The sequence below is a fragment of the Dendropsophus ebraccatus genome, chromosome 5 (assembly GCF_027789765.1).
Source record: "Dendropsophus ebraccatus isolate aDenEbr1 chromosome 5, aDenEbr1.pat, whole genome shotgun sequence".
Lineage (NCBI taxonomy): Eukaryota > Metazoa > Chordata > Amphibia > Anura > Hylidae > Dendropsophus > Dendropsophus ebraccatus.
In genome coordinates, this window is record NC_091458.1 from 112,466,895 (window position 1) to 112,492,819 (window position 25,925).

The 25,925-nt window shown below is 41.8% G+C and overlaps 1 protein-coding gene across 11 annotated transcripts in view; it reads right to left on the reverse strand.

The window, feature by feature from the left end:
• The window catches only part of DMD (dystrophin), a 1,858,252-nt gene that overhangs the window by 1,397,766 nt on the left and 434,561 nt on the right, over positions 1-25,925 (reverse strand). For all 11 annotated transcript variants that reach the window (XM_069970999.1, XM_069971008.1, XM_069971005.1 and 8 more), the window contains exon 7: positions 10,038-10,156. In XM_069970999.1, coding sequence (XP_069827100.1) covers positions 10,038-10,156 — 119 coding nt within the window. The remainder of the gene's footprint in view (positions 1-10,037; positions 10,157-25,925) is intronic.

Sequence of the window (25,925 nt, forward strand, 5' to 3'; positions counted from 1 at the left end):
TGCCATGTCAAAAACTCTGTAAAGGTATGTTCACACAATGGGATTTTCCAGCCGTCATTGCCAACGGCTGCCAAAAAGAGCAGCCTTAGGGCCCTATTCGACCGGACGATTATTGTTTAAATTATCGTTAAATCATTCGAATCTAAACGATAATCGTTCTGTTGAAATGCAGTTCACGATTAACGACCGAACGATCGTTATTTTTATCGTTGCTCGTTCGCAAATAGTTCGCATTGAATAAGACGTCGTTCGGTCGTTCACAGTAGATACGAACGCAATAGCGAAGAAAAAACAATCGCAAATACGATCATAAGTAACGATTATTGTTCCATGGAAATGAGTGAACATTTTCAGGTCTTTCGCAATAGAGATTGTTAATCGTCCAGTGGAAAAGGGCCCTTAAACTTGCACACAAGTGCCCGAGATTTAGTCACCACCAAAAGCCAATACCTTGCGCTCACAAGAAGGGGGGTTGCATCATCATCGAGTCGATCTGAACCCAAACTTTCGGTATTTGATTAGCTGGGGCTGCTGAACTTAGATAAAGCTCTAAGGTTGTCTGAAAAACATGGATACAGCCAATGACTATATCCATGATTTCCACATAACCTTAGGGCTTTATCCAACTTCAGTAGCCACCGCTAATCAAATGCCGAAAGTTCGGGTTCGGATCGACTCGAGCATGCTCGAGGTTCGCTCATCTCTAATCATTAACAAAAAAAAATTATCACAGAGAACCTTTTCTCATTCTGTCTATCCACTACTCCCTGATGAACCAATAGGATACAATATGGGAGAAACACATCGGAAGAAAGTGCAATAAAACCTCTGCATATTAAAGAGAACCAATCACCTTAAAAATTGATATGAAGGCAATAATATGTGGTAATACACCCCCTAACACACTTCCCACACACATATCTGTAACGTCTGTCCCTGCCCCACACACCCAAAAATCATCTCTTTGATCTTGTCCCCGCCGTATGCAAATTCCAGGAAGGTAGTCATGTGGGCGTTCGTTCAGATCAAGTAGTCACAACCTCGGGGGCGGGGTATCACTGTAATCACGCCTCTATGGGCGTCATACACAGCCCCCTGACACTGCATCATCATAGGGGGCGGGACCTGGGCTTTGTGACTGAGATGCAGTTATCCCCGCTGTATGTGTGATCTAACATTTGCCTCTCATACAAGCAGCTCGTATGATTGCAGCCAGCAGCACAAACTAGAGCGCAGTTATTCCTGTGCTGCTGGCTGCTGAGGGGTTAACATCATTCATTCAGCTGAAGCTCCTCTCCCCCCTCCGGCAATTACTGTGGCCTCCTCCTCTCTCCATCTCTGTGACAGCAGCGGCGCCCCTCCTCTCCCCCTTCTCACCTTTCCTTCCCCGGCCGCAGCACTGTCTTTCTCCCTCACTCACAGCAGCGTCCCCCCCTCCTCTCCTTACACTTGTGCTTTTGCTGGGATGCTGCTGTGCCAGCCGGGGAAGGAAAGGGGAGAGGAGGGGGAGAGGAGGGGGTGCCGCTGCTGTCACAGAGATGGAGAGAGGAGAGGGCCACAGTGATTGCCGGAGGGGGGAGAGGAGCTTTGCTGAAGGAATGATGTTAACCCCTCAGCAGCCAGCAGCACAGCAATAACAGCGCTCTGGTTTGTGCTGCTGGCTGCAATCATACGAGCTGCCTGTATGAGAGGCCAATGTTAGAGCACACATACAGCGGGGATAGGGAGCCGCCGTATCTCAGTTACACAGTCCAGGCCCCGCCCCCTATGATGATGCAGCAGTGACAGTGGCTGTGAATGCCGCCCACAGAGGCATGATTACAGCGATACCCCGCCCCCCGAGGCCGTGACTACTTGATCTGAACGAACGCCCACATGACTACCTTCCTGGGATTTGCATACCGCGTGGACAAGATCAAAATAGGATTTTGGGGTGTGTGGGGCAGGGACAGACGTTACAGATATGTGTGTGGGAAGTGTGTTAGGGGGTGAATTAGCACATATTATTGCCTTTATATCGATTTTTTAGGTAATTGGTTCCCTTTAAAGAAAATTACATCACACTGACTGGTGCTCAATACACTAGAGCATATTTATCATCATTAAGTGCCCTTAAATAATGGCACAGTACACCACATAGGGTGGGATATGACTAGTCCCCAATTAAAAGAAAAAACTCACCTGCTGGTCTGGTGGTCACCAAGAATTAAGGGACATCCTGCTTATTGTAGAGAACACCCAAACCCAACAATCCTCTAGATTGCTTGGTAGGGTCTTCTAGGACGACACCCTTGACTGACAAGGGGCTCTGCCCTAATTTTCTACATGTTTGATATCATACCTCTGCCTCTCAGAATTTGATTGCTTTGTGTATATATAACATATATATGCTTATTTATTTCTTATATAGTTTTTGACCAAACCATAGTTGGGTCCACCACGTATTTCAATCCCCTTCCTTCCTTTCTCTTCTCAGCTGCCTGACCAAAATTTACAGGGTTGTCCAGGAGTTAACAGCGATATTTGTTCCCTAAATTCATTCATGACCTGAGATATATGTGCCTCTTACCTTAACTCCCCATTGTAAGAAATCAACGTAGAGCCCTATAACACAGGGGGATTATCTGCCAAATCAGGCAGAATTCAATAGATATTGTCCAGTGTAAAAAAGACAATGATTATGGTCTTTAAATACTGTATGTTAAAAAAAATAATCTGCTACTGGCTGCCTGTCACTCCGTGTAGTATCTGATGTGTGCCCGATAACTGATTGGCTTTACAAAATAAGATGTTTTCTTAAATGCCCATGCTCCCTTGGTATTCTCCACCCTTGACTGTGGGATTTCCCACTTACTACAGCTGCCACTGACACTTCCAAACCTGGGACTGTCCCACCTTCACCATTGATTGGCTGAGCTGGGCTTGGAAGTATCAGTGGCTGAAGGAAACCCAGGGATTGTGGACAGGTAAGTACAACTTTATTATTTTACAGTTTTGAAGCAGGGACTACATGAACACTGCAAATTATGAGGACTGCATGATAATCAAGCCACTTAAAAGGCTCTGTAAACAATCACCGATCTAGCAGATTGGCGCTCCCTTTTCCAAATGTTGGACCTTGTAATATGGCCCTTAGTGTCTTACAGTGTTTCTGGAATGCCAATGGTATCTTGCATAATCACACAGGATATACCCCAACTGAAGGCACTGCCTAAAGAACATCTAGTACTGATTTTAGAATGCACATACTGAAAACCCTGTAGACATATAAGCAGCTCAGGAAATGACAGGCAACATGCTAAAAAAATACTTGGCCTATTTGCTGCTGCAAAACCTCTTGGAATAAGCACTATCTACTATAGTTACATAGTTACATAGTTAATACGGTTGAAAAAAGACACATGTCCATCAAGTTCAACACTCACTTTAATATCATTTCTGACATACAGACATACTCCTCCTCCCCTTCTGCCCACCCGGTCCCTTCTGAACAACGTAAATCCCTGAATATTGACAGCCCAGTCATGTGAGGAGTCCAGCCATGTCTCAGTCACACCAACCACATCAATGGACTCCTCCAGAACCAAGGCCTCCAGCTCCCCCATCTTGCTGGCTAGACTTCTGGCATTAGTAACCATACACTTTATATTACCATCGAGTTTAACCGCTTCATTATAAGAAATGGGATTTATTACTGTTTAAAGTGTATCTGTCGTTATACCTTTCAAAATCTAAAATCAACAGTAGATGTTAAATAAAGGTAGTTTGCAATTTACATCCACTGTTATTTATTATTTTAAGTGTCCATGCTTTAAAACAAAGCTATACTTATCTAAAATCACGGTCCAGTCTCCTGTTGAGCTGGTTGAAAAAAAAAAAGAGACTAAACACAGGAAGGCACAGGCAGTTTAGAGTGTAACCACTCAATGCAACCATCAGTCACATGACTGTCTTCTCTGTGAGCGTGTAGATGATCTGGGAATTACAAGACTTCCTGTGTTTAGACTCTTTGAAAAAAAGAAGAGAGTCTGAACAAAGGAAGTTTTCCTTGAGAAAAGAAAATGATGAATGTAAATGCAAATATTTTTATTGCAATCTGTAAATGCAAACATGTTTTATTTCACTATTTATTCTACTGTTGATTTTGAAAGTTATAACAAAAGTGACTTTAAGGCTATATTCACATGATCCGTAGTTCTGCCTGTAATTACAGATCCATAATTCCAGACAAATTGAGGGCTTATTGATTTCAATTGGGCTGATCACACTGTCAGTATATTTACAGATTTGCAATCTTCAAAAACTACTGACAAGCTCTAATATGGACTGTAACAGTGGCACAGATTGTCCCATAGAAGTCTTTGGGAGTGTCTATAATTTTTTTTTTTTGCAGATCCATAATTTTTACGAATGAAATGTCTGTAACGTCCGAAAATCTGTAAAAAAAATATGGATGAGTGCTCATTTTAAACTGTTCCCACTTACTCTATCACCTTCCTCTTTTTGCAGATTTGCAATATGGATTATGGATGCAATATGGCAGAATTTTTTTGCAGATTGTCCACGATTGCAGACATCAAATATGGTCCTGAAAAACTACTGAATGTGTGAATGTAGTGCTAGGGTTTATTCCCATGTCCCGTATTTTATGCACGGAAAAGCCATGTAGTGGAGTGTTTCCCCGCCCAGCATGATGTGGCAATATCATTGCCTGGAGCAGGGAGACTGTTTGAACACAGCCACAGAGATTCAAACAGCTTCCCCACTTCTGGCATGATATTTATACATTATGTGAAATCTGTAAAATAATGGACATGAGAATAAGCCCTTACTGTAGACTAACTTTCATTTTAAGAGTTGTGCCTCAATTTTAGAAATACAAATTACAAGGTCATTCTGCACTGAGCAAATCTATGTTTTCCCCCCACTCGATTTAGAAAAAAACAGACACCAATAAAAAAAATTTTAAATTTACGTAGCCACAATCTGACAGGCCACTTCAAAACCTGTTAAAACATTCCCTATTTTTCTGAAAAAGTGCTGCAATTGAGTGTACTGGAATAGTAAGACATATGTAAACATTAGCACAAATTGCAACTTTTCTATGCCAGAAGACTGGCACAGATGACATAAATAATTCCCTTTTAGTTTTAGTCGAGCATTTCTCTGGATAGTGGGAGAAATTCTAAAGCTAGGGGTTTTCTTTCTGTAAATTACAATTTACAGTATAGCTATAGATGATAATAGTAGCTGTCACACTTTATAACAAAAGTCAGAATGAGTCCCAGCTTACAATAGAAAAAATGCAGGAGGAACATCAAATCTAGAGAAAAAAAAAACTAATGGCACAAAACAGTAACAAAAGATACATGGTACTAAAATATAGTACTAACCCCAAATCCTCGAATGTAAAATTTAAAATTATACAGCAGACAATGGCCTAATAAATAATCAAGTGGGAACAACAGACCCCCACACGTTTCGTTAGCCAGATTTATTAAGATTTTACAGTAATAATTTAATATACTTAACTGACCACATCCATGAGGATGAAATGTACAGATATATAATATCTTCTCATATTGGGAAACCAACTGCAAACTAGATCTGTGTTTACAATAGAAATGTTTTATGACCATTCGTTTGCATATCATGAATCATTGATGAATTTCTCCTACTTTGAAGTGGTTGTAAAACCCTCCAGTAACCTGTCTGTAGTAATGAATGAGCTGCGCTGATCGTTTGCATATTTGGTCTGTAGTGACAAAGACACTGGCCGGCAATATTTTTTTTTTTATTGCACTGAGAATAGTAAATTGTCAAGAGATCGGCAAATTATAAACACTAAAAAGCCGTCTAAATAAGGCATTGTCATTTTAGTTTCCTTAAAAGAAAGAAAGAAAAATGTATGCAGATATGGGAGAGGATTTATTATCACTGGCACTGTGACTTCAAGCATTAAAAATTATATATGAACTAATTTAAAAATGGTAGTTCTTCTGATATAACATAAATAATATAAGACTTCAAGAGTGCTGCATTATTAAGAAGACAACTTAGTAAGCTGAGCATGTAGCCTGCCGTTTGAGGAGTGAATGATTAAAGTATTACAGTTTCTTAAAACATTTATTGGATGATGTTTGTATTGTGAGCTTCAGATTAAATATCACAGGCTTGACTAGGTGGATATGTTCCTGCCAATGTTTAAGTATTAAAATGGAAGCAAAAGGCATTCCATTACAATGTAACAACTACAACAGCAATTTTTCTAATACATACTGCAAAAGCCAATAATAATAGAGAGGAAAAGGAAAACAACAAGACAATACTAAAAATGAAAACAATTTCAGGCAATGTTTCCACACAGTATTTTTACTCTGTATTTTGAAAACATAGAAAGGCTATGTTCATGCACTTCACTTCATGAAATTTAGTGGATGGCTGACATTTAATGGCAAATAATTGTCTATTTTTTGTTTTGTTTTTAAACAACAGTTATTGTTTTGAAATAACGGCCATTATTTGCCATTAAATGGCGGCCACCCACCAAATTTCGATAGTGCGTGAACATAGCCTTTCTGTGGTTTCAATCCACTCATGGTTTTGGTTGCAAAATACTGAGCAAAAATACTGTGTGGGAACATAGCCTAAATCAGGGGTGGGGAACCTTTTCCATGTCGAGGGCCGGTCGGGCATTAATAAAATCATTCGAGGGCCGCATACCATGCGCAGCAATTAGTAGCGTGGGTTTGCAGCACCCAGGGCAAAGTATTGTTCGCCTAGTGCCCCTGCTATTGTAGTTAACCCCCAGTGATGCCCCTTGTAGTCTAGTTAACCCCCAAGTCATGTCCCTGGTAGCCTAAATAACCCCCATCAGTCATGTCCCTGGTAGCCTAAATAACCCCCATCAGTCATGTCCCTGGTGGACTAGTTAACCCCCATCAGTCATGTCCCTGGTGGACTAGTTAACCCCCATCAGTCATGTCCCTGGTGGACTAGTTAACCCCCATCAGTCATGTCCCTGGTGGACTAGTTAACCCCCATCAGTCATGTCCCTGGTGGACTAGTTAACCCCCATCAGTCATGTCCCTGGTGGACTAGTTAACCCCCATCAGTCATGTCCCTGGTAGCCTAAATAACCCCCATCAGTCATGTCCCTGGTGGACTAGTTAACCCCCATCAGTCATGTCCCTGGTGGACTAGTTAACCCCCATCAGTCATGTCCCTGATGGACTAGTTAACCCCCATCAGTCATGTCCCTGGTGGACTAGTTAACCCCCATCAGTCATGTCCCTGGTGGACTAGTTATCCCCCATCAGTCATGTCCCTTGTGGACTAGTTAACCCCCATCAGTCATGTCCCTGGTGGACTAGTTAACCCCCATCAGTCATGTCCCTGGTGGACTAGTTAACCCCCGTCAGTCATGTCCCTGGTGGACTAGTTAACCCCCATCAGTCATGTCCCTGGTGGACTAGTTAACCCCCATCTGTCATGTCCCTGGTAGCCTATTTAACCCACAAATAAAAAAAATAAACATCCCACTCACCTTACCTCCGTTCCCACGCTGTCCAGGTCCTCTTCTCTCCCACGTCCTCTTATGTCCCAGGTCCTCTGTTCCGGTCTTCTCCTGCAGGCTGCGCGCGATGAAATGACGTCATCGCGCACGGCCCGCAGGAGACTGAAGACACGCGCTGGGGAAGAAGCAGGCATAGACACAAGAGGATGCTGTGTGCGCCGGCTCCTTCCTCCTCCAGAGCAGCGTGCATTACAGGGGAGCTGCAAGTTGCGGGCCGCATCGGGAGGTCTCAGGGGCCGGATGCGGCCCGCGGGCCGGAGGTTCCCCACCCCTGGCCTAAATGATCAATATATATTTGCATTACAGTATGTATGTACATTGAGCCACTTGGCCTCTATGCACAGTTATACAGACGTTTACGGGAGCAATGTTTCACAATACTACTGTAAGGATATCTTGGTTGTAACACATAAGTGTGCATAAGAGGAGACAAATCAAATAAAACCCCATGCAGGAAACACAAACTGTATTACCTTCACTCGTCCTTATCTAATAAAAGTCAGACAACCAGAAAAGTGCTGACTTACACGTGTTAAGAACAGTTGTCTTTATCTATTTAACTATTTTCTCTATCTAATTTTTGTTTAGAAAACCTGATTACTAATGCTGCTCAAGATGGAGAATGAAATTCCTTGACTTCTGCCAATATGATTTTCCCTTCCCTGTTGTCAAGACAATTTCAATAGTTTTCTAGCTTTCTATGGCTGGGTCATCTGAGGAAATAGCTGGTAAGGAAGACTTTATTTTTCAGTTGGTGTGTGAAACACCACATCTCTGTTTCAGCTCAGCTGCATCCATATATTTAATCACTGCAACTTGGTCATGTGACCACCAGAAAATTATATGTACTAAGATAGATAGATGAGGTCAGTCTATCCTGTATTAAAGGAAAACTCCAGCTGATAAAAAAAAATACTGAACTGAAGCTCCAGTTGGTGTGTTCATTTTTTCTTCACTTCACTGGTTTGGGCTTTCCCATGATGCACTTTGTCTCCTTTGATGTCTAACTGACTCTGTAGAACTGTTAGATGGCTTACAGCTTGCTCAGCCAATCAGAGCTAAGCAACCTTAGTCATCTGACAAAGTGAGCCTGGCCTAACAAGGTTTAGACAAAGACACTCTAGGCAACACCAGTATGACACAGTGCTTCAAGTTTAAAAGTTTATTTTTTGTTCTAGCCAAGGCACCAGGCACATTTTAAAAGACACCACCAATAAAGATTTACTATCATAAAGTGGATGGTACTAGCGGTTTGGTGGGGTGGGTCGGTGAATATAGAGTTGCTTTAAAGTGTCACTGTTGTTAAACTTTCAAGTTCTTAATTAACAGTAGATATGAAATAAAGCCAGTTATGGGTTTTTTTCCGCAGTAAGTCCCAAGTTTCCTAGGTCATCTGTACACTTAGAGAAAAGGCAGCCATTTGATTGATGGACAGATTGACCCGTGACTCTCTGTACTGGCCGCGACCTAGTCTCTCATGATTAAACTCTTTTTTTCAACCAGCACAAGACTAAAAAGCTGCCTTCAGGAGACTGGACCTAGATACAGGTAAGTATAGCTTTGTTTTAAAGTATGATTAACAAGTAAATTGCAAGCATGCTTTATTTCACATGCCCTATTGATTTAGTCATAACGACAGTAACACTTTAATGTCTTTAAGTAGTTTGCTATGCAAATATGATATTAACTGCATAGATCAACAGAAAGCATCAAAGATTTGAGCAATACATAAAAAATGCAATTGAACTATACAGAAATAGTGCTTTCCTGTATTTTAGGAGCAATCATCGATCTTGTAATTTTCATACTGTTATCCAACAAATCTAACAACCACCAACACATTTTGAAGGTACACAAAGCAGAACTCTATTCTGGCAAATGCAAAGTCTGTGTTTTTCGAAATACCTTCCTTTGGCCCTATATTTATTTTGTGTTTATGCTTTTTCTTTGTTCCTTTCAATACCAAGTGACAGATTACATACTGTAAAGTGTAGAAAGTTGACTGGTAGACTGTCCCTGCAGCCAAATTACTTTTGCCCACTTCGGAAAATATATAATTTTCCAAGGTTGTTAGACTTCAAACTCCCTCTGTGATCAACCTTTAGCAATTTAGAAATAATAAATGTGGCATTGTTCTTGTTACATGCCATTTGCAGTCAACGGCTTAGACAAGCTGGGTTCAGAAAGGGTTTTCTTGTATTGCCTGTGTGAATGACTACAAATTACTTTTAAATTACACATGTAAAAGAAATAATGTACATTAATTAAGAGAAGAGCTCCTGAAAGCATGTATGTGAATTAACAATACCAAGAGAAGATGACAAATCGCCCTTAGTATGTCCCACAAGACCTTATACGGCACTCGTTTTGCATACAAAGTACTTCTAGCATAATGCATCATTACCGCAGGGAAAGTTTATAAGTGTTAATGAAAGTTAAAAGCACAAGCCTGTTTACCTACCATCAGGATCAAGAAGATTTGCGATTCCCAAGTGTTGCTGGGCAGTGTTGAATGCATGATCCAGCCGTTGAACAGCAGATTGTTGGCAGAGAACACTATTCCACTCAAACAGATCCGGTCTGCAAAACAAACAATCTTTTTGTTAGCAAAAAGAAACAGAAGAGCACTAAAAGAGTTCAAAATAACAATAGCTTGTTTCAACTTTTTCATAATAGGTTTATAATAACATCATCTATAGTATAGTAAAAAATTTATAACAGCAGTAAATAAATCAAATTAATTACATCCTTATGAAAACAGGTGACTTTATAAATCTCACTGTCCCACCCCTGGAATCCTGCAGTTGTAACTTAAAGACAACCTTTTTTCCCCTGCGGGGGAGGAAAAATTAGGAAAAGTTTGTACAACCGCATAGTTGATGCTGACACTGCTTGTATGTATCATTTACAGCCACAGGTATCTTGTAAGGCTTTGTTTGCTTTTGGTAGTTTTTTTGGGTGGTTGCCATTTGGAGACAAAAATACAGGTGTATTTAGATCATTATAGCTGTAATTTTCAACATACAAACATATTTTTGCCTTAAAATATTGTCCGTCAAAAAATGTAGCCGAAAACAATCATTGTTTGAACATAGTCTGCACCTAATGTACTACATGCAACTTTTCTGTATTTGGCTCAAAATTGTTTTAAACTAACTTCTCACAAGGGGTGGTGTGTTTCCCAGGGTAAAAGAAATGAATGTGTGCTAAGTAGAGATGAGTGAACCTCGAGCATGCTCGAGTCGATCCACACCCGAATTTTCGGCATATGATTAGCGGTGGCTGCTGAACTTGGAAAAAGCCCTAAGGCTATGTGGAAAACATGGATATAGTCATTGGCTGTATCCATGTTTTCCAGACAACCTTAGAGCTTTATCCAAGTTCAGCAGCCCCAGCTAATCAAATACCGAACGTTCGGGTTTGGATCGACTCGAACCCATACCCGGTTCGCTCATCTCTAGTGGTAAGTGATTTACATACATACCTGAGCCTTTTTTTTTTTTTTTTAGTTGCACAAAATTTTGCATGCAGCAATAAGCCTCATACTCAAAAACATTGCACTTTCAATACACCAGTCTATTACTGACACTGCACCAATAGACCACACACACAATACACTCTGATGATAAATCCCCGCAAACATGACTATAGTTACACATAGTGAAATGACAGTCTTGCAGCAGTTGGCTAATTTTAAATGCTGCTATTATGCAAATAAAGTCATCATCCTTGGCACAATCACCAGCCTATCTTGCCCTGGTACCGTGGTGCTCTCCTCTACCATGCCAAATTAGTCATCCAAAAAAGGCACGTTTGCCATTTATTAGACACTTTACAATATTTGTCAGCAACTGATTTTCTGGAAAGAAATAATAATAATATTTTTTTAAAGACCTCTGGCAGGGGCAGGGGGAAAACATAATATAACTTTTTAAAAAATCATTACTTACCTCTTCCCTTGCCTCTTTAGGGCTTGGCCCCTGCCAGGCTATGAGATCTCATGCTGTTTGAATATCACGACCTGGTTGATGGACTGCCCGCTCAGCTGGTCAGTAACTTGGACAGAATGCCACTCCATTCACTGATTGTCTGAGTGCGCAATGCATCATGCAGGTGATTATTCCACACCCCCGAGTGGGGACAACATCAGAACTTGTGGGGAAAGTGCTTTCCAGGGTTCAGGTGCCCGTGACTCAGCACTTCTGGGGGTCCCGGGGAGACATATGTAGTGTTTTTTTTTATTATTATTATTATTATTATTATTATTATTATTATTATTATTATTATTATTATTATTATGTTCCTCCCTGCTGGCTGTCATTTTCTTTCATAAAATTGCCAGACTTCTCCTTGAATCTTAATTTATCTATGTTTAATATTAATATAATAGTTGATTAATATATTTACTACAGCAAAAAATGCTTGTATGCTTGAATGTAACTAGCACTTACATAGTTTTCTCTAGTAGGTTTTGCTTATAATTAAGGCTAAAAAAATCCATTACAAATAAAATGAAATAGATAATTAAAAACATTATCCTTTTTCTTTATACAAAAAAGGATATGCACAATAAACCTGTAATCTGCAACCCTCAAACTCAATATAATTGAGTGCAATTCTTATGTTGCAAATATTGAAGATAAACATCTCTACTTGCAACATAGAGTTTCCCTAAGGCCCTATGCACATTGGCTCATAACTCACAGTTTTTATTGATTCTGCACATTGTTTCCATCACACTGGTTTATAAGGAGGAACAGCACTATTTTTTTGTGCATATATCTATATGGGGAGGTAGTCTATTGCACAATATATTGAATAGCCTTTAACTACTCCATTACATATAACTCCATATGCATGTTCCCAATATAAGTGTTTGCTAATATTTCTAAGGCTAAAGAATACACAATGAAAGAAAAAAAAAGGATGGAAATAGTTTTGTTTTGACAGCTCACAAAATATGCTAAAGTCATTTGCAAGATATAGTTTATAAATGTTATAATTTATAAACCCACATTGGTGGGATTCAATTATGGACTTTACCACTAGGGAACCAGGGGTTAACCCAGTGCTACTCATAGTACTGTTACATATCCTTAGACTCACTATATACTTGCATAGGAAGACACAGACAATTTCTGTTATAAGGAATAAGAAAAAAAAATCCTGTAATATTAATTTTCTCTTCAGCCAGCAGCTGGTTAGTTGATACAGATCAACAGTCAGGGCAGACAGGAGAGGAAGGGAGTACACAAATTCAGATATGTAGTAGGATGGATAAATATAGGCCTCTTCTCCTCTGCTCACCCATCTAGCTTCTTTCAGAAAAGTCACCTGAGCTGCCTACAACATGTCTAGACTGCTATCTAAAAATAGTGTGTGTGTGTGTGTGTGTGTGTGTGTGTGTGTGTGTGTGTGTGTGTGTACGTACATGCATGACTGAATGCACAGATGTGTTCTTATGTAAGATAAAAAAAAGCACTATAGGAGAAGAAAAGATTGACCATGTAGTCTTTTTCTGTGGCAATCTTTTATGTGTATTTGTGTTTCTAAAACTCCAAAATGCTTAATAGGATTAGCTGTTTGAAGAGACATTCTACAAATCTATGCAATGTTAATGGGGCAATGTGTCAGTAGTGTAACTAGAAGAGAGTGGTTCCATAGCAAATGGGCTCTCTATTATGGTGCCAAGACTTTTTTTTTTTTACAAACCTTGGGCTGATTCCAAAAGTGCAACACATGGCAGCTACACAGTTTGCCCATATGGTGATGTATGTAGGCCCCTAACAATACTCATACCATTATTTTAATTGGTTGGGAGTAGCAACAGCAAACTATGGAAAATATACAAAGTGAAACACAAGACAAAGAATAGTACTCCAAGAGACAAGAGAGAAGTACTTGGCATCATTTTATTCGATTTTCTCGATTTGGCTGCTAATGGGGTTTAATTTTCAGGCTGGTATAGGTGCAATAGTGACTGTGATCACTGTTTTTTTTTTTTTTTTTTAAGAAAATGGAGGAGCAATTACTTTTCTTTAAATGACCTTTGTGAAAAATCTTTACCAACTCTTTAGAAAAAAATGAGTGACAAGGAGGATCTTGTAAACTACATTTAAAAAAATCAATTAAGAGCTGTGAAAAAGAAAGCATTATCTCTAAGGAGAATAGTGAGGTTTGCAGTGTTGTTTAAATGATGCAGGTACTGTACGTTATCTGTTGCTGTCATAGGTACTGATCGTAGGATCTTGGCTATTTTTGCTGTATTTTTGCTACATTGTGATGCAGGTGCTCCAACCAATAAAAAAATTCTAAGTTATTAAAGCTTCAATTACCCATCTGTCTCACCCCTGTGCTTTCACATGGGGATTAGGAGCGTAACTAAAGAAATGTAATGCCAGTTATTTGTATATCGCAGATAAAAAATTTAAAAATGTATCGTATAGTCTGATTAAATGTGAGAATCCCCTGGTGGGTTCAAGGTGTGACACAATAATGTACTCCTAATAGATATCTTCAAAGGTCTGAAAAACAACCTAATTGTAACGCCTGGAGTAGTGGATCCACTGGACCGTCACTAGCGATAGCACTAACCTCACCAGGGAGCGGAGTCTAAGGGGCCGCTGGTTTTCACCAGAGCCCGCCGCAAGGCGGGATGGACTTGCTGCGGCAGGCGACCCCCAGGTCGCTACCCCTGGCTTGGTTGCTGGTGACGGCAGGCGAGGCGTGACAGGAGCAGTAGGCAGGAGATGGTACTGGCAGAGGTCAGTAGGCGTGACCGCATGTGACAGGCTGAACACAGGAGCAATGGAGTGACAGGGGAGCAGGAACCAGGAACAAGGACTAGGGACCAGGTAGCGGATAGGTATCAGGAACAAGGACTAGGGACCAGGTAGCGGATAGGAATCAGGAACAACAGGGGGCTGGGCCAAACGCTATGGGAAGCATGTAGAGGCTCCAACACAAGGGACAGGGCATGCTGGGATTTATAGGGAGTGATAGGTGCAATTAACCAATTAAGGGCGGACTGGCCCTTTAAATCTGAGACAGCCGGCGCGCGCGCACCCTAGGAGGCGGGGACGCGCGCGCCGGCCGGCACAGACGGAGACAGGAGCGGAGGAGAGGTGAGGCGCCCCCAGGGGCCGAACTAGCAGCAGCGCCGGGTCCCCGCACAAGGACACCGGCGGCTGCATGGGGCAGGAGGAGGCCGTGACAGTACCCCCCCCCTTTGGCCTCCCCATCTTTCTTGCCTGCAGAAGGTGGCATCAGGCCGGAAAAAGGCTTGGCGGGCTCGGGTGACAACATAGAATGCTTAGGCTGAGGTGACCTCAGACACTGGTTGGAACAGTCCTGACCCCAACTGAGAATTCTCCCGGTTCTCCAGTCTAGTTTAGGGGCATGTAATTGCAGCCAAGGGAGTCCCAGGAGGATGGTGGAAGAAGAATGGGGCAGGACATAGAAGGAGATCTTTTCCAGATGTGAAGTGCCCACCTGGAGGACTAGAGGTGCGGTCTGGTAGTGCACATGGTCGGTAAAAATCTCGCCCGTGACCGAGGAGATAGACAGGGGTCTGGCTAGTGGTGTCACGGGTAGCCTCCATCTCTGGACCAATGTAGCTGCAATAAAATTGCCTGCTGACCCGGAATCGAGAAAGGCAGTAGTTTGGTGAGTTTGTCCTGAGGGTGTCTGGATGGAAACTGGCACAGACAAACTTGGAGAGGTGGCATTCACACTCAGGGAGACCTCTCCCACCGGACCTAGGTGCTGGAGTTTCCCGGACGCTTGAGGACGTTGGGGACATCTCAGCCGAAAGTGATCCGAACCACCGCAGTAGAGGCAGAGATTCAGCTCCAGACGACAAAGTCTTTCATCAGGCGTCAGGTGAGCCCGTTCCACCTGCATAGGAATCTCAGGAGTCGACTGGGACTCCGGAACATCAGGATACTGGAAGACTGGCGCCAGCTGGTGATGGCGACGGGACAGGCCTAGTCGCCGTTCATGCCAGACCTCCTCCTCGCTCTCAGAAAAACGAGTATCGACCCTGGTGGCCAGTAGGATGAGTTCGTTCAGGGAGGTAGGTAGGTCTCGGGCGGAAAGCACATCTCTCACCCGACTGGACAGACCCCTCTTGAAGGTGGCTATTAGAGCGGCCTCATTCCAGTCTAATTCTGCCGCCAGGGTGCGGAACTGGATGGCGTAGTCACCAACAGAGGAGCTCCCTTGAGAGAGGTTGAGGAGAGCAGTTTCAGCTGAAGAGGCACGGGCAGGTTCCTCAAAGACAGAGTGAAACTCGACTAGGAAGGTTCGGAGATTGGCAGCAACAGGATCATCTCGGTCCCACAGCGGCGTGGCCCAGGCCAGAGCTCTACCCTCCAATAGGCTGATGATGAAAGCCACTTTAGAGCGCTCGGTGGGAAACTGACTACTTAAAAGTTCAATATGCATGGTGCATTGAGTCAGGAATCCTCTGCACAACTTGGAGTCACCAGAGTATTTGCTTGGGAGAGCCAGTCGGAGTGTAGAAAAAGCAGCAGGAGGTGGTGAGCGCTGGGCTGTAGTATGCTGCTGTAAGGCGGCAGTGAGTTGCTGGATCTGCTGCGACTGTTTCTGGATTTGTTGCGCCTGTAGGGCGACCACTCGGGCTACTTTGCGGATATCAGGCACCTCGCCGGGATCCATGGTTGGAGCCTACTGTAACGCCTGGAGTAGTGGATCCACTGGACCGTCACTAGCGATAGCACTAACCTCACCAGGGAGCGGAGTCTAAGGGGCCGCTGGTTTTCACCAGAGCCCGCCGCAAGGCGGGATGGACTTGCTGCGGCAGGCGACCCCCAGGTCGCTACCCCTGGCTTGGTTGCTGGTGACGGCAGGCGAGGCGTGACAGGAGCAGTAGGCAGGAGATGGTACTGGCAGAGGTCAGTAGGCGTGACCGCATGTGACAGGCTGAACACAGGAGCAATGGAGTGACAGGGGAGCAGGAACCAGGAACAAGGACTAGGGACCAGGTAGCGGATAGGTATCAGGAACAAGGACTTGGGACCAGGTAGCGGATAGGAATCAGGAACAACAGGGGGCTGGGCCAAACGCTATGGGAAGCATGTAGAGGCTCCAACACAAGGGACAGGGCATGCTGGGATTTATAGGGAGTGATAGGTTCAATTAACCAATTAAGGGCGGACTGGCCCTTTAAATCTGAGACAGCTGGCGCGCGCGCGCCCTAGGAGGCGGGGACGCGCGCGCCGGCCGGCACAGACGGAGACAGGAGCGGAGGAGAGGTGAGGCGCCCCCAGGGGCCGAACTAGCAGCAGCGCCGGGTCCCCGCACAAGGACGCCGGCGGCTGCATGGGGCAGGAGGAGGTCGCGGCGGTGGCCCGGAACACGGGACGCCGCCGCGGCCGTGACACTAATTTTTAGATGACCTTAAAACCAGGTATCCTATTAAATCCTAAGCAGGCAATGAATGAAAGTAGACTAACTAAAATGAGCCTTTGCTTTCTGCTTAGTACTTAGGGCCCTATTCTACCGGACAATTATCGTTCAGATTATCGTTAAATCGCTCGAATCTAAACGATAATTGTTTGGTTGAAATGCAGTTAACGATTAACGACCGAACGAGACCTGTACCTATTTTTATCGTTGCTCATTGCATTGAATAAGACAACTTAGTCTTGGTGGTAGTATAGAGTGCCACAGATTCTTGAGAGCAGGGACTTGACATGCTGTCTGGCTGTTGATGCCATGCATTACCACATAAGTCTACACTGGCTGGGCCAGGTGCAAAGATTTGTTTTAGTAAACCTCCTAACACAAATTTTTAGAGTTACGCTTATAACAAATCCAGCAGAACTTAAAAGTCATCACAAAAGGAATAAGTACAACAATAAAAAGTACAACTAAAATAAAATTGAGGGTGTCCCATCAATGCAGCCTACCTAACAATTTAAGAGGCACAGCTACAGCATATATATACACTGCACAATTTTTTTTCCACTGTTGTCTCTTAAGCCAACTATTGTCCAAAGGGTAGCATAAATATAATAAAAAAAAATAGCCAGTTTGGGTGGGCTCACAATCTAGGAATCCGTGCGGAGAAGTTCTGGAAGATTCCGGTGCTTATTCCCACTGAATTGACATGTCAATTCTTTCTGCAGACGGCGGAATCCACCAACCCATAGAATTGAGTCCATGGGATGAGCGAAGACACTCGCGACCACAAGCGGGGCTAAGGGACAAAATCCGCAGTAACTTTCTCTTCACAGATTCCTCAATGTGAACCCACCCTTAGAGAAAAGAACCCCTTAATCGATTACATTCTTCTGAAGAAAATACGCTGAAGTAGAGTTCTCTAAAGAAAAAAATATAAATCATCCTTATAGAAAATTAATAATAAAACACTTGCATATTTAGCAAAAAAATCCCTTAAAACACCACAGAGACATACTAAAGTCTATTACTTAACCCCTTAATGACGGGCCAATTTTCATTTTTGCGTTTTCATTTTTTCCTTCTTGTGTTTAAAAGGCCATAGCAGTTGCATTTTTCCCCCTAGAAACCCACATGAGCCCTTATTTTTTGCATCACTAATTGTACTTTGTAATGACAGGCTAAATTTTTGCATAAAGTACACTGCGAAACCAGGAAAAAATTCAATGTGTGGTGAAATTGAACAAAAAAAATGCATTTCTTTTTTTGGGGGGGTATTTGTTATTACGCCATTCACCCTGGGGTACAACTGACTTGTTATGCATGTTCCTCAAGTTATTACAATTACAACGATATAAAACATGTATAACCTTTATTTTATCTGATGGCTTGTAAAAAATTCAAACCATTGTTAATATATGTTCCTTAAAATCGCTCCATTCCCATACTTATAACGCTTTTATCCTTTGGTCTATGGAGCTGTGTGAGAGGTAATTTTTTGCGCCATGATGTGTTCTTTCGATCGGTACCTTGATCGCGCATATACACTACCATTCAAAAAGCACTGTACTTTTTCAATGAAGATAACTTTAAACTAGTCCTAACAAATACACTCTATACATTGCTAATGTGGCAAATGACTATTCTAGCTGCAAATGTCTGGTTTTTGGTGCAATATCTACATACTGTAGGTGTATAGAGACCCATTTCCAGCAACTATTACTCCAGTGTTCTAATGGTACAATGTGTTTGCTCATTGGCTCAGAAGGCTAATTGATGATTAGAAAATCCTTGTGCAATCATGTTCACACATCTGAAAACAGGCTAGCTCATTACAGAAGCTACAAAACTGACCTTCGTTTGAGCAGATTGTGATTCTGGAGCATCACATTTGTGGGGTCAATTAAACGCTCAAAATGGCCAGAAAAAGAGAACTTTCATCTGAAACTCGACAGTCTATTCTTGTTCTTAGAAATGAAGGCTATTCCATGCGAGAAATTGCTAAGAAATTGAAGATTTCCTACAACGGTGTGTACTACTCCCTTCAGAGGACAGCACAAACAGGCTCTAACCAGAGTAGAAAAAGAAGTGGGAGGCCGCGTTGCACAACTAAGCAAGAAGATAAGCACAGTAGAGTCTCTAATTTGAGAAACAGACGCCTCACAGGTCCCCAACTGGCATCTTCATTAAATAGTACCCGCAAAACACCAGTGTCAACATCTACAGTGAAGAGGCGGCTGCGGGATTTTAGGCTTCAGGGCAGAGTGGCAAAGAAAAAGCCATATCTGAGACTGGCCAATAAAAGAAAAAGATTAAGATGGGCAAAAGAACACAGACATTTGACAGAGGAAGACTGGAAAAAAGTGATGCCTTACACCATCTATTAAGCATGGTGGAGGTAATGTGATGGTCTGGGGTTGCTTTGGTGCTGGTAAGGTAAGAGATTTGTACAGGGTATAAGGGATTCTGAATAAGGAAGGCTATCACTTAATTTTGCAACGCCATGCTATACCCAGTGGACAGCGCTTGATAGGAGCCAATTCCATCCTACAACAGGACAATGACCCTTAACACACCTCCAAATTGTGCAAGAACTATTTACAGAAGAAGCAGGCAGCTGGTATTCTATCGGTTATGGAGTGGCCAGCGCAGTCACCAGATCTGAACCCCATTGAGCTGTTGTGGGAGCAGCTTGACTGTATGGTACGCCAGAAGTGCCCATCCAACCAACCCTTGTGGGAGCTGCTTCTAGAAGTGTGGGGTGCAATTTCTCCAGCTTACCTCAACAGATTAATAGCTAGAATGCCAAAGGTGTGCAATGCTGGAATTGCTGCAAAAGGTGGATTCTTTGACGAAAGCAAAGTTTGATGTAAAAACAATGTTATTTCAAATACTAATCATTATTTCTAACCTTGTCAATGTCTTGACTCTATTTTCTATTCATTTCACAACGTATGGTGGTGAAGTGTGACTTTTCATGGAAAACACAAAATTGTTTGGGTGACCCCAAACTTTTGAACGGTAGTGTATGACTTTTTGGTCACTTTTTATTACATTTATTCTGGATTTGATGTGACCAAAAATGCGTAATTTTGCACTTTGGGATTTTTTGCGCTTACGCCATTTACCATGCGAGATCAGTAATGTAATTAATTAATTGTTTGGGCGATTACGCACGCGGCGATACCAAACATGTTTATTTATTTACTTTTATTTAAAACATGGGGAAAGGGGGTGATTCAAACTTTTATTAGGGGAGGGGGCTTTTTACTAACAACAACACTTTTTTTTTTCTTTTTACACATATGTTAGAAGCCCCCCTGGGGGACTTCTAGTATATACACTCAGATCTCTCATTGATCTATGCTGTATATACTTATACAGCATAGATCAATGAGATCGGCACTTGATTGCTTTCGGCTGCTGCATCCGAAAACAACCAAGTGCCGAGCCGGGGTCAGCGCCATTTTGGCAGAGACCCCGGCAGGTTATAGACACAAGATCGTTCCTCCGGGGCAACATCCCGGAGGACCGATCTCTGCCACTAGACACCAGGGAACGGCTGCATACGGTAATCGGATGCAGCTATCAACTTTGACAGCTGCCTCCGATTACTTTGTTAGCGGGCATGGCGATCAGACCGTGCCCACTAATAGCCGCGGTCCCGGGCTACACCCGGCACCCGGGATCACGGCGGTTCAGAGCGGGGGATTAGCATTAACCTGTAAAATCACCTGTAAAACCTGTAGCTTTGACCATCCATTATTGACCCAATATCCAGCAGCAGGGGTACTGGGTAGAACCAGGTATCTCATAAACATTTTGTACCTAAGTTGGTAGAAGGACAGTATTATTAGGCTGCCAATGAGCAAAATAAATAACCCCTGCCACCTTTGTAATGTTAGGCTGCTACTGCTTGGTTTGTATATGGCTTATTATAGAAAATGAGGGGGGAAGAAAATAAAGAAAAATTAGGATCCCCAGATTTTCCTTAACTAGCCAAGTACAAACCAAGCAGTGGCAGCCTGGTGATACCAGGGTTATAAGGACAAGTTATTTTAGCCATTTTCAGTCTACCAATATCAGCCTGCTAACGCCTCACACATGGAACATCACTTTTACAGTCCAGGTCTACCAGTACCTGTGTCTTTACAGTGACACTTGTAGTAGTGGATACTAAGGTAATAATAATAAGCAGTATTGTTAGCCATTTTCTTTCTGTACAGAAAAAGGAAAATGTTAATTAATAAAAATAAAAAGGTAGCAAAAATCCCACTTGTCTCTCTTACCCAGCAATGTTTGCATTAACTTTCAACAGAGTTTCTCAGGCACAAACACAGTTTTTGGGGCACAGTGTGTGTCTGTATCATACATGTTCTGATTCTGCCTGGGGAACCCTGTGGCAGATGTCGCTTTGCAGTAAGCAGGTTTGGGATGCTGTGTGATGTCAGGAAAAAGATTAGTAGTAGGGAAAACTGTGGGATGGTTTTGGTCTAAATGTTTACAATGGCATGAAGGCCTTCCACAGGGAAACTTCATTCTTCATAGGCTTTTACTGAAGATGGTGGTTGTTGTAAGTCTACTGAGAGTAGTAGGGATGTACCCTGTACAGAAAAGGTGGATGATGGTGTTTTGATATGCCTTTGCTAGCTATTTGCACTAATGGAGACAGACACTGATGAGGCTTTTGAATGAAACAGGATAAACCAAGATGTCACTGTTTCTTTAATATCTAGATTTAGTTGTCTTTACTCCATCCCTTCTGGAACTGGTGCCTTTGTCTTTTTCTGAAATTCATACTGTACAAGGCTGGGTTGGAAAGCTACTTTGATCCTAGTATCTTACAAAAGGACCTTTGTGCAACTTGTTCCCAAAAAATGTGTATTCTTTTTCTTCTCTTCCCTGCTCTTCGGTGAAGGCACACCTAAGACACAAGGTGAGAGGATGGCACATTCCTGTCCCCTTTACAACCCCTTCTCCTCTGCTCACTAAACTTCCTTTTGCTCTCAATAAATATTTTGGTCTAAAGCAATGTCCACCCACCCTGCATAGCCTCAGCCCACTCTGCTCTTAGCCACTACTGTTTCTTCAGTCTGCCACCCCAGTGACAATCATTCTGGAGGAGGTGCAGCAGAGGCCTGAAGATACAGAAGCAGACAGAGAGGGGTGGGAGAAGACAGTGTTACAGACCACCTATGTGACTTTCATTCTGAAATAAGGATCCATTTTCCCAAAGATGCCAGATCACACAGCATCACTGAAGGTATGCAATGCTTGTGTGATTGGCACCTGGAAACTGGCTGCACAGATATATACATGTTTCCCTTGAACAGTGTCCAAAGCCATGTGGAGAGTAAATTGTTAATTTTTTGACAAAAATAGGACTGATAAGATAAACTACTGATTTCTTATTATTTAATTTCATTTTATTATATTATTTTCATTTAATCGGGTTCTAAAATAAAGCATTATTTAAGTATTTAAGCATTATCAGCTGGTTTAAAGTGCATAATTTGTAGATGTGATTAAATATCCTGCTGTTAGAAATCATATGGCAAATTAAATGCATTGAACTGGGACCCATAGGTTTCCTGTATCTGGCTACCTTTGATGCTCAGGTCTCACCTAATCAATTTACTTGTTAATTAACATCACTTTTTTCAGTCAGTCGCTGCTCAATGAAGTGTGTTTCAGGTAATAAGGAGAAGACCTTCACTGGGAAATGCTAAAAAATATGAGTACAGAATACATATTTTATAGATTTAATCAACCGCATTCAGCAGAAAATGACTTGAGTGCATTATCATGCCTTAATCTACATACTGACTGGACTTATTCTGATTTTCACATACTCAGTTATCCTTTTCACTAGAATTTAATCTACAAGGATAATAATATTTAATATGCCCAAAGGTAAAGATTACTGTCAAAATTGCTTATAACAATTCTTACAACACTGATTCTTGTAACTTTTTCATTTCTACAGATAAGAATATACTTAAGCAACATGTATGTTACAGAATTCCTATGCTTTTGTTCACCAGGGCCTTTATTGAAGAGGTCATTCAAACACCTTAAAGACAACAGAAAGATAAAATAGTCAGAAAGTCTTTTCTGTTTGGAGCCCTGATACTCCATATGCATGTAAACAAATGATTGGCCAATTGAATTGTTCGCTGCCTTCCCCTCGCTAAAAGATGGCATATTCCTGTAGTCGGAACAAAGGGGGACATTTACTATTGACTTTTCTACAGAGTATTTGTCTGTTTTTACCCAGCTGAATAGGACTAATTTAAACAAAAAAATTGTTACAATTTTGGGAAAAAATAACCGCAAAATTGCCACAAAAATTTCACAAAACAAATTCACCTGGTACTGACCAGATGTAAGCCTGTACCTGTTTGTGCGACCATTGATAAATTGGGCAAATCTCGCATGATGCAATTTTTTTTCTGTTGAATACCTAAACATGCAGATTTTAAAAAGTTGCAATGAAAAAATATTAACGCATTGAATACTGATTTATAAATAGAACATGGACCATAAACGGGCAAAATATTTAATAATTTTCCTAAAAATAAATGTAGACCTTGATAAATTTCCCCCATAGTCCAACAATAATGGCATTTGCCAATGATCTAAAAGATTATCTCAGGATACTCTACATTTTTATTTTGCCAAGAGGTCTACTCTGTCCCTTTCACTAGCTTTGCCTTAACTTGTTTGCAGTTAGGTAAATCTGATAATGAAAATCTGTTGTGTGGTTGAACAATTGTCAATTGCTTAGGGAGGATTGCTTGCTTACTACTCTAACTAGCACTAAAGCATTAACTAAATTTTTAGCAATCTAAAAATGACATGTTGCCAGCCTTATTTTGAAAGCTCCCAGTAATAAAAAGTCATCTATCATCATCATCACAAGTCTTAGAGGGCACTTAACTTTAATTGGTAAACCAGATTAATCAACCCAATCTTGTTCGCAAATAAAATGCCCATTAAATTACAGGTGCATCATAGCAACACCTCAGCCACTGAGTGAGTGGACATTTTCTGTGCATCATGATAGACGAGAGAAAGCCCTGACAACAGGGGCCAATAGGTGGATACTGCTTTTTGGAATGTTAAAATGGCACCCTTGGCATAGAAGACACATTTAACATAAGCAGAACAAGTGTTTTTTTTTTTTACTTGTGTAAATAATGGGAAAAAAACTGTCATTGTAATAAAAGCTCACATTGGCATTAGGGAACTTAACAGTATATAGTATGCTTACGACAGCACTTGAGGGGGGTTTGGAGGTTATATAAAATAGGTAATATCTGATAAGTGGGGGTCCACCATGAGACTGCCTAAAATAGACACACACTGTACATGGCCATCTTTGTTAATCCCACAGTGTGAATAGAATTTCAAAACAAATAGTCAACTGCCTCCCTACTAGAGGATAAGAGGCCTCTATTCTAGTTATTAGCTGTAGGTGATGTAGCTGTAGTTCCCAGCATCAGAGTATATAGCTACTGTGCAGCTTGCGGAACATTCCAGCGGTGGCTGCAGCAGTAGCTGTACAAAGCAGAAAAATAAGTTTTATTATGCCGTGCAAGCCCTAAAGAGTGGTGGCGACTAGTCATCAGGTCGGGGAGTCGGCTGTGACAAGTCACGACTCTCTGCTTACCAGCGTGCAGTGCAGGGATGATTGCTAGGCAGAGACACCCATTAGTGGCCTCTCTGCCTGTCAATCATGCCCGCACTGCGTACAGACAGGAAAAGAGAGGTGACTAGTAATAGCCAGAACCCTGCCCTAATGACTAGTTCCCGCCCCCTCTTGGTCTAAATGTATTAGTGTCATTTCCATTATGTCTTTCTCCACTGCATTTTTGGTACCTTTTAATGTCATGGAATAAAAGCTATATATCTTTGAAGAGTGCTGGATTCCCTATTGCTTCATATCATAAAATTATATAGACATTAATCTACTTGATCTTTGTATTCTTTCTTATGTTATGCAACTTAATACATATTTAAAGAACTACAATAAACATTAAAGATTTAAAATTGTTCAAAAACATATATGCATAACACTGTATATAAAATATCAGTAATGTATATGTCTTTGATCAGTTAAAGTATACAGGGAATATGCAAAAAGGAGCAGGGACTGTACAAAGTTTTCCTGTTATGCCTGTCCCTTAAGGCCCTATTCCACGGAACGATTATCGTTCGTATTCGGCCGATATCGGAATAGAGTGCAATGATCAGCCGACATTTCATGTCGGCTGATCGTTGCAGTCGCTTGTTTTTCATCATGTTGAAAAACAAGCGACTGATATAGCAGCAATCTGCTGCCGTTGCTCGGTTGAATAGGAGCATCAGCAGCAGACGCTGCTATATCCTATGGGCTGCCCGGACGATCAGCGATCCCCCGGGCAGCCCCCCCAGCATATCTATGCTGCAGAGATCTCAATGAGAGATCAAAGTATATATACTAGAAGTCCCCCAGGGGGGCTTCTAGTATATGTGTAAATAAAAAAAAAAAAAAAAAGTGTTGTTCATAGTAAAAAGCCTCCTCCCCCAATAAAAGTCTGAATCACCCCCCTTTTCCCAGGTTTTAAATAAAAGTAAACAAATAAATAAACATGTTTGGTATCGCCGCGTGCGTAATCGCCCGAACTATTAATTAATCACATTCCTGATCTCGCACGGTAAACGGCGTCAGCGCAAAAAAATCCCAAAGTGCAAAATTGCACATTTTTGGTCGCATCAAATCCAGAAAAAATGTAATAAAAAGCGATCAAAAAGTCGTATATGTGCAATCAAGGTACCGATAGAAATTAAACATCATGGCGCAAAAAATGACACCTGACACAGCCCCATAGACCCAAGAATAAAAGCGTTATAAGCCTGGGAATGGAGCGATTTTAAGGAACAT